The sequence below is a fragment of the Girardinichthys multiradiatus genome, chromosome 2 (assembly GCF_021462225.1).
Source record: "Girardinichthys multiradiatus isolate DD_20200921_A chromosome 2, DD_fGirMul_XY1, whole genome shotgun sequence".
Lineage (NCBI taxonomy): Eukaryota > Metazoa > Chordata > Actinopteri > Cyprinodontiformes > Goodeidae > Girardinichthys > Girardinichthys multiradiatus.
In genome coordinates, this window is record NC_061795.1 from 1,833,427 (window position 1) to 1,843,483 (window position 10,057).

The 10,057-nt window shown below is 40.4% G+C and overlaps 1 protein-coding gene across 3 annotated transcripts; it reads right to left on the reverse strand.

Moving 5' to 3' along the window:
• Positions 1-446: 446 nt before the first annotated feature.
• On the reverse strand, positions 447-5,747 carry LOC124878970 (calcitonin gene-related peptide-like). 3 transcript variants are annotated; one of them, XM_047383215.1, is made up of 5 exons: positions 5,591-5,747; positions 4,633-4,724; positions 3,444-3,578; positions 1,395-1,581; positions 447-1,308 (listed from the first exon to the last, which is right to left on the reverse strand). In XM_047383215.1, the coding sequence occupies exons 2-4, from the start codon at positions 4,716-4,718 to the stop codon at positions 1,422-1,424; spliced, it is 381 nt and encodes a 126-aa protein (XP_047239171.1). In that variant the 5' UTR covers positions 4,719-4,724; positions 5,591-5,747; the 3' UTR covers positions 447-1,308; positions 1,395-1,421. The 3 variants fall into 3 exon arrangements, with proteins under 3 accessions (XP_047239171.1, XP_047239165.1, XP_047239156.1); XM_047383209.1 differs by having other exon boundaries at positions 1,395-1,584; XM_047383200.1 differs by lacking the exons at positions 447-1,308; positions 1,395-1,581 and adding an exon at positions 1,864-2,448.
• Positions 5,748-10,057: the final 4,310 nt, after the last annotated feature.

Here is a 10,057-nt window from a genome sequence, read left to right on the forward strand (position 1 = left end):
TTTGCTTTTATCACAGTCGGAGAAAGGAAGGTTTTCCTAACTTGAAGCAAATCTACAGAGCTGCACAGAAGCTTTTTGTCTGGATAATTAGATTGCCATCTATTGGAGTGCTACCGTAACAACATGTGAAGCCTCAAAAATGTCCAGTCGTCCCTCATGTTAGATTTCCTGCGGAGAAGTTGAACACTGTGGTGTTTTTTATGCTCTGCCTAAAATATCGCTGCATATGTCAACCATCTGTGGATCTAAAAAAGAACAAGTCTGACTGCAGTTTTTGGCTGCCTTTTATTAAGCAATTCCCCATGCACGTTTTTTTTTGTATCACGTATTCAAACATATCCATGCCCCTGTGGGTCTGAGTCATAACTACTCCCTATGAAACACATGTGTTTATGTCTGCATTTGTACAACCAATAAAGTGGGTGACTCTGGATTTGACTCAACTGTTAAAGTTTTCATCTTGTCAGCAGGAAGCACTGTTTATTTTGCAAACAATAAATCACAGAATATTCCATTCTTGTTAGGTTCTCCCCATTGTCTCTAATTTATGGACAGCATATCAGCATCATGAGTGCAAATATAAGCGCCGGGTGAAATATTTGCTCTCTCTCTACATCTGTTTGAAAAAAAACCTTTGAAGAACAACACAATTACCTCAAACCAAAGTGTATCTAAAATACATTTTAATCTTGCTGAAATTTTGTTTTCACAATATTGTTTACAATATGAATCCATCACCATTCTCCTCTTCCTCACTCGGGTCTTCTTTGCCATCTCGAAACAAAGCTGTACAATCACGTTCATGTAAATTGTTCTACATCAAGGCACAAGACAACAGCCGTTGTGTGTGGAGTGAAAGGTTGGATAAGCTGATCTTTAATGGCCTCCCTCTGGCAGCGCGGGAGTAATGTCGAGATCTGAATCTCAGACTGGGGTCAACGCTAGAAATGTGTTCAAATGAGGTGAAACGTGGGGAAAAAAGAGTGATAACCACTGCTGTTTTCATTTTATTTTCCAATAATATTCATGTATAAAAAGGAGTAACCATGTTGATGATTTTTTTTTTACTTTCTTAAGTTCTTTTGTTCATGTACATAAAGTAAAGTGCTTTTTTTGTCAATTTTTTCTGTTATTTGCCAAAAGCAAAGAAAAAAAGGTTTCAATAACAGGATGGATCATGGGGACAAATGTCCTTTCTTTTGCAGTAAGAATGTGAGAGAGAAGATGAAAGGCAAGTTCAGCATTTTTCTGCGTAGTTTTGTTTGTTGAGTTTTGTTCACAGGTTTTTTTCTTTTCAGGTTTCCGCCTCTGAAAGACAGAAAAAAAGAGAATTTCAGTGCATTTTAAAGCTGTTCCCTCAAACCGTTATCAACTTTTATTGTTTTAGTATTTACCATTTTCCTGAAGATTTCGGAGAGTGCTCACATCTGGATGCTTCTCCTTCGCCTGCCGAAGGCCTTAGCACCAACGTTGGTGGGGACAAAGTTGCTGTTGCCCATTCCCCCCGATCGGCTGAGGAAGTCCGCCAGGCGATGGGTCACGCACGTGGCCGTGTTGCAGGCTCGCTTCTGTGCTGTAACGCTGCTTCAGGACATCAAACAGAGGTTAATGCTATGACACAATGTACATCATATGAATTGAGACCAAAATACACTGACAGCACAAGACTGGTGAGAGAAAATAACACCCATGCATAGCACATATATTTTCTTACCTCCGGAATTGCTGAGGACTTCTTAGACAGATTTCAAGGCGTCTTAATGCGTATTTACATTTAAGTTTGCCTAATTCCACCTTAGTATGATCATTACCAGCATTTTTATAGTGTCTTAAAAAACGAAAAAGAACTAAGGCTTCCTGGTAGAAAAATACGTTTATTAAACAACAAAATGGTGTCGCATGTGTGGATTATTTATTAATTGTTACATTAGGTGATCTCTCTTTCAGATGCCATCAAGTAACACTACACAGAAACGGATGTCTGAAATTACAGTTGTGTAAATTAAGTCTGATTATCTGAAATAGAAGAAATAAATTATTCTCTGCCAAATAAGGAGAAGGGAAAAAAGGCGGGAAACAGGTATAAACAGAAAAGGTCAGGTTCTTCTCATGTCAACGAAGCCGGTAAAGTTAGCATGCACTTGCCGATATGAAGAATACAAGGAGGAAACTGGGATAAAGAGAGGAAGATGACAGGATGATAGGTAAGAAGAAAGGAGAAAGGAGAAATAAAGAGAGGGAAAAGGAGGAAGAAGGGTTTAGATGCTGTCAAACGTGTCGGCGTAGTTTGCATAGCTGTCCCTCTCAGGAGCACTGCGCTTCTTGCCGGGCGTTCCCGCTCCCACGTTCGTGCGGGGAAATGTCTGCAACTTGTGCAGCTCCTGAGACAGTTTGCCAAGCACACAAGTGCTGAGGTTGGAACAGCGCTTGGTTAGGGGCCTGTCCATGCTGTTGGGGAGGGGACACACAAAAAGACATGCAGAGAAAAGGACTCATAGATGAGGGAACACATGCAGCTAACACATTCTTCATCATTTGGTCTTCTCTTTCCTTTGCTTACACACTGCTCTAATCTCACATGCATTTCCATCTCATGCCATCACAGCTAAATAAAAGTGGACTAAAAACATCTTAAACCTCATACAAGATCATGCCACCAGCTCCCTTTTTAAACATTCAAAGAACTCGTCATCCATCCTGTCATGCTCCAACCCCACCTCCCTCATTCCCACATCTCTTACACCCACAAAACAAACCATTCGCTTCCCACAGTCATGCAACTTCCCATTACTGACATCATGCTCACTTTTTTTGGTTGAATAAGCAAATATACGCTTTTCACATGCCCAGCAGGCAGTGTTAGTCCCTTCACACAAAGTCAAAACCAGGCTTATTTCATGCAGGAAGAGGGTCATGACAGAGAATACAGATTTGTGTTTATTAACTTTAGCATTTCTTTGTGGAAAAATCTTTTTTTTCCCTATGGTTTTGTCAGAAGTACATACCTCTCTAGGTCTGACTGATGATGCATCAGCAGTGGTGTTAAAATGAAACCAGAGTGTGAAACATGGGCTGATCTTGGATGAAAGCCCTAAAAACGCTCTCTCAATTTTATACTTCTATTAAAAGCAAGCAGGTTCAAGACATGTTCATTTTGTTGCCTGAACAACATGCTGTTTATCGCACCTTTAATTCAATTAGGTCAATTATGCAAAACTTGGAATGTTCTCCTCTTCCCCTTTCTAGAACATAGTAACCAGACCCACCATATCTTTTGCCTAAGCTGTCAGAATAGGACAGTCAAATAAATAAATAAAATAAACTTGATTATTAATTAATCGAGGAGGTTCTACATCACTCTGTTAGAAATTGAGTTGCTCAGGGGTTGTTTCTGCTATAAGGAAATATTAAAGCTTAGCTTAATAAATAAGAGCCAGATGTACCTGTTTCCCTCAGTCGCCTGCTGTTCCAGCTCCTCTGCTGTCATCTGTACAAACTCCTTGACTATGGCGTTCAATAACCTTCGCGCCTCGTAGTCCGTGAGCGTGACTCGGTCTGACATTGACTCTAAACCTGGTCTGTGAGGAGAAAGTGATCCGGAGGAGGGGGTCAGAGGGGTTTAGGGGACAACAAAGAGACAAGTGGTAAGTGTCAATGTAAATCCCATGCAGATGTTATCACCTACAGGGGTGCCAGGATGTTTTGGGGGTGTTGGAGTGGAATCTGGGGGTGCTGGTAAGACTGCAGGATGGATGGGAAGGGGAGGCGGAGACGTCACCACCTCCGAGAGTAATGACGTCTGAGTTGGAGGGCCAGCGGCCAACATGGGGGAGAAACAATCTGCGCAAAGTGCTCCGTTTGAGAAAGGGGCTGATTTCCAACAAGCATTAGATTTATTACAAAATCGATAGTTTCATAGGAGTGCTTGGGAGAGTGGCTGGAATGGAGCTTCATATGGATATATAGGTCTCATTTATCTCCCTCTGAAGTGAATTACAACCCCTTTTTTGGTTTTTATTATTACTATATAAACAATAGAACTGATGTGCAATAACAAGAACTTCATCATACATTAAATTCAAATTTGTCCTATTTCTTTTTCTAATTTCATATCTTTTAAATTCTAAACGAAGCATTAGATTTATCTTTTTTTGTATAAGGTTACTCATAGGAATGTGGTTTGTACATTTTGTTCATTTTTATTAATTATAATATAGTGTACAGTGTGTTTAGTTACAACAAAGAAATGTTCAATCCATTTACATGAAGGAGAAAAAATATAAAATTAAGGTTTGTTGCAAGTATATAATTTGTCAGATGTCAGAATGGATTCTTAGTTGAATTTACAGTGTGCAATATATTTAATAAAAAAACATAACATTTTCACTATTTCTATTTACTTATAGTGACTTTTGCTATTTGCGTTAATGTCACTGCAGCTAAAAATGACAACATGACCTGAAAAAAACTTCAAGACTGCATCTTTTTATCCTTAAAATAGTTTTAAATATAATACCAGTTGTTTGTCATCCAAGCATTCCTTTAAAAAATGTAAATCCAGAAATTTAGAGTTGCTTACAAATTCATGACAACTACCAGAATATAATGTAGAATGTGAAAGCTGTGTCTCACCTGGCAGGGGCGGCTTGTGAGCAGTACATCTGGCAGATGACCAGGGCGTAGGCAATGAGGAAAGCAGAGATCTTCAACATAACCATGGTCCCCTGCAACAGGAAGGAAGAGACCCCCACCCCACCTTCTGTCAGCTTCTTGTGAACTGATGTATCTACAAGGCAACATGTGCAGGAAATGCACTAGCTGATCGCGGAGACTCCTTGAGTTCCTACATGAAAACTTAGCTTAGTTCTACCCATGTCTCTGTCTCCTTATCCTCGCACACATGACAACCCCCTCTACTCGCTCACCGAAACCACTGTTCCAAAATATCCAGCAGCGAGCACAGGACATGTAGTTCTCTCATGTCACACGCAGCAGGGACTGGATCATGACATGCCAGCAGGTAACTGTGTGTACATAAAAGTGTGTGTGTGTTTGTGTGTGTGTGTGTGTGTGTGTGTGCGTTTGAGAGAAAGAAGGTAGGCAAGGGTCCTAGACTGCAATATAGGTAGCACTTGCTGGAAGGGGAGGGGTGAAAAGAGAGGTGGGGGGGGTACTCCAAGCTTGCCAGCTCCCTAAGGGACCAGTGCATTAGTGTAATGAGCTTCCAGCAGTCTCTAACAAACACACACACAATCTGTCTGAAACACACACACACTTTCTAAGCTGGTTGCTTCTGCCCATTTTCCTCTTTCTCATGATGTACTCTGCCTCAATGATTTTTGCTTTTTCAGGAGCTCTCCTTCCCAATTATTTCCACCTTTCCTTCCTAATTTTCCTACTTCACTGAGTCTTTGGTGCCCAATCAAAAGATAGTACCTTCCCAACATGTTCTGGTTCTGGTAACCAGCCACATTTTACTCACATCAACCCAGTCCAACAGCTGTGTCCCTTCTAATCAGCTCCCATAACCAAGAGTCAAAATACAATTAGAAACCCACTACTGAAAACAATAATGGAAGTCAGCACTTACCTTCAATGGTAATCACCCGGCAGTAAAAATAAAATAAATATATAAATATCTCTCTGGATCTCTGTGCAAAACACAAGAAGTTGACTTTCTCTCAACTTAACTTGCAGAACAACTCTTGACTCTGTTGCATGAAGCACCAACCACCAGCCTATATATCCTACCACTCGGATTTGTGCATTGACTGTGTAGGTGTTTAATTATTTGCCGGCAGCCAATCATGTGGCCCTAATGCTACAGCAAGCCAATGGGACGCTCCCTCGCTCAGACTTGGCTCGCTGATGAGAGAAATGGCTTTGTGCTGACGTCATTCCTCAGTCACTAAGTGCTTCATTCACAAAATTCACCAGTCGTTTGGACCATTTGCGATTCCCAGTTTGCATTGATGTCATTAATTAAATAAGAGGCAGAGCGAACTTGTGTCTTTGCAGATGCACCGCCAGCGTTAAATATTTGAGAAAGTTTCCCAAAATGTACGTTTCCAGCTATATCTCAAACTCCTAAATCAATAAGGCACCCCCACCCATAAGTCACCACTTCCCTCCTGTATAAGCACTTGCAGGTGGGGCCATCTGCTGGGTAGGGATGTGTACTACACAGTGACGCACTTATGGACTCCTGCACTTCATTCATAATGCTGCCTGGATGGCTCCAACTTCATTGTACATAACCTCTGCAATGATTTCACGTAATTAGCCAGGAACCTATATTATTTGGGGCAATAGAAAAAGTATGTAATGTTTCTTTAAAGTATAAATACCGTCACTTTCTGACATTTTTGCTCTCTCTCAGCAGGCCCTGCATGTACTTTATTTTCAGTAAAGTGAAAGTAAAGTGTGGCAATGTCCCATCTCTCCAGAGTAAAACCTCAAACCACATTAAGGTAATAAAGTGATACCACAGTCAGTCCAGTAATGACCAAAGCTGCTCAGGCCTCCTCCCACACAGTGAGCAAACGACCAATCGATGACAGCCTGCGACAAGAGCCCTTTCTCAAAAGCAATTACACAAGTGTTTGCCCTGCACAATTGTCTCAATGCCCTGCCTTTTCATTAGTGGGTAGGGCGGCATGTGTACGTGTGTGTTCATTTCTTAACCATCTCTTATGAGCAGGCATCTATTGAAAATGTGTGTATCTTTCTATGTCTACTTAATGCCACTGCATGGTGGACAAATTGGTTAGGCATCCAGCAGGTGCAGGTATATGGGTGTGTGTGTGTGTGTGTGTGTGTGTAAGCCTATATGTCAGAGTAAACGAAAGGGAGGGGTTGCCTCTATGTCTGCGTCATAGAGGAACCCCATTATACAGGATGAGCCTTTTAGTGCTATTGAGCCACATGGTTCAGCCTTGTCAGCCGCTAAATCACTGCTGAATAGGCAGCTGCCGGGCCTTAAGCCACATCTTTGGATTCGCTTTGCAATGTACATATCTGGAGCTGCTACACAACTTCCAGCAGGCACTTTCTCACAACAAAGAACACAACTAAGACGTTTTTATGAGGTTTTTGTATTTGAGACTTAGTTTCTGCTGTTAAAATCTTTATGCATATTCTCAGTGAAGAGCTTTGGATCATGGAACACTTTTAATGTGTAATGAATGGGAGTAGATAAGCCCTACCATATAGTAACATACTGAACTATCACTGAGGAAAATTTCTTCATGAAGACAAGGTAGACACCACCTTACTAAAAGTCTTCTCTTTCCTTCACTCTCACACTGCTCTAATCTCACATCCATTTCTATCTCATGCCATCACAGCAAGCCAAAGGTGTTCATACCCCTTGAGCATTTGAACGTTGTGTCAATATATTTTATGGGGATTTTATGTAGATTTTCTGTGTACAATGTATATAGACCAACACAAAGTAGCAAATTATTGATTTGGATCTGGGCTTTAACTGGGGCATTCTAAGAGAATATACTTTGACCTACACACCATAATTATTGTACAAAGCAGAGAGAACTCCAAGCTGATGCTCCCAAATTTCTCTAGCAACAGGTTGAAGGTCAGTGATGTATGTAAATATTTGGGGCACTATGTAACTGCAGACCTGTCAGATGATAGAGATATTAACAATGTTGTATGCTCCATGGTCAAGTTAATACGCTGTTCCGCAGGTTTGAGATGTTCTTCAAAAACCATTAAGCTTGATCTCTTCAAAACCTACTGCACTCCAATTTATACGGCCCACCTGTGCGAGACACACGTTTGTAGACACAGGTGTGCCTACCTACCCTGCAGTACTGCATAACCTCGTGTACAGGTGCAAGTGTAGTCTGAATCTGCAAACTGCATCATCACTAACCCTGAACTGAGCTCAGAGCAACACCTTTCCACTTCATAGACTCATTAGTGTTTGAGCCTTATAAGAAAAGCTTTTTAATTTTCTGTTTTCTTGTTGTTTTCTGTTTTTGTATGGACCGTATATTGTGTCTGAAATAAAATAAAATAAGATCAAATGAAATAAGGTAAGTAAGTAAACATAAATGATAAGTAAAAATAATTTTATTTTGGCTCTGACTAAATGTTTAGGGTTGGTGTTGCTGAGCCCCAACCAAGTCTTTTGCAGCCTCTAACATGTTTTAGTCCAAAAATGCCCTGTATTTAGCTCAGTCAATTGTTCCATCAGCTCTGACCAGCTTTTTTGTCTTTGCTGAAGAAATACAGCCTCAAAGCATAATTCTGCCACCACCATGTTTTACTATGGCAATGGTGGTTTTTTTGGTATTCATGATGCTGTTTATTTACTGATTATTCTTTATAAAAACTTTGAGGCCTTCACAGGACAGCAGAAATTATGATAAAATAAAGTTTTACAGAGATGGACTTTTTACTAATTTGATTACTTTTCAGTTTACAGTGTGTTGAATTTGATTTTATGTAGGGGTATTCGAGTAAAGGGTGCTGAATGCTAATGCATAACACACTTTTCAGGTATTAGTTTGAAAATAAATTCAAAGAATCTATCATTTTTCTTCCACTTCATAATTATGTGCTATTTTGTGTCTGCCTGTTGCATTTGTTGTAAATATGAATCTGAGAATATTGTTTAATATTTCATATTAATATTTAATATTAATATATTAATATTTTATCAAATAATATTTGGGTCTGTTAAGGGTTGTCCTGTGAATACCAGCCCAGTAAGGCGATGGTATTAGGACAAAATAGAAAGGTGTGAGCCAAGCTCTGACATTATTGAACAGCATAAACTCTGCACATATATGGAATAAATTCACACAATTTCTTAAAATACAAGAATTTATTAACAAAAATAATTCAACTTAAAGTCAAACATATTTCAATCAACAAACTCTTTACTTTGCTAAAACAATCCAACTAATCTACCAAACAGAATGAAAGAATAATGAAGACTAATGGACTATGTACAATATAAACAAGTTGATTAAAGATGATTGGAAACCACGACCAAAAGAGTGATGCAACATTACCATGCAATGTTTATGTTTGAGAACCAAGGATTATCTTGAAGAATCTGGAAGTGAAGTGAAGTTAGTCTTGGAACCAACTTAGACAATAATCAGCAAACATTTAGACAACCATTCACAATGAAAGATCAGATAAAATATTATTTTAATAAAATAATGTTTTAAAGAATGATCTGCTGAATAAAACCAACCTTCTGGATGACAATTTCACATCGGTGTCTAATTAGCTGCCTTTAGTTATTGAAATAATCTTCGAAGAAAGATTATAAAAGGGGTATTTTGGAAAAAAGCCAAATCTTTCTGGAGAAATGGGCTTGAGATTATTTCAATTGCAATGGAAAAAGGGAGAGAAGGAGAAAATAATGGAGGAGAGAAAAAAGGATGAAGAGAATACAAGATAACACCCTGCTTGCTTCTACACCTGCAGAGACATATAATAACAGCATTGTTACTAAAAAGTGCACAGTACTAATGAATGCAAGATGTATTTAGTGGTAACTGCGGCTCAATATAGAAAATTTCTATATTTGTTAACACCTGAACCTAAACACCTGTGGGTTAGAGTGCAAGCTCGCTTGTGTATACAAGGTTTCTCCATAAAAATATGCAATAGCAAGTGTGAGAACCCACAGACCTGCCCCCGTGAACCTGAGACAGACATGGAGGAGATCTGAGCCACGGACATCCAAAGGTCCCCCCAGAGCACGGGAACCCCAGGAGAACCACCGCCAGGACTACCGCAACCCCCCCAGAGAAAAGCAGGGGAAAGTTCCAGGGAACCACTCAGCAGCCATAGTGCAGAAGCCTCTGGGAGCTCCGGCAACGAGCCCACAGGCCCCGCCGGCAGCCGTCTAAGCTGGAGCAGATGTAGCCATGGACCCAGTGATCTAAGACCCGGGACACATCACTCCCCAAGCAGAGGCCCGACAGAGCCCAGGGGTACCAGCGTCGAGTTGTGCTGGCATCACCCAAACCCAAGTGACCCCGGCCCGGACCCGACGCCCCGCTCCAACCCCAGT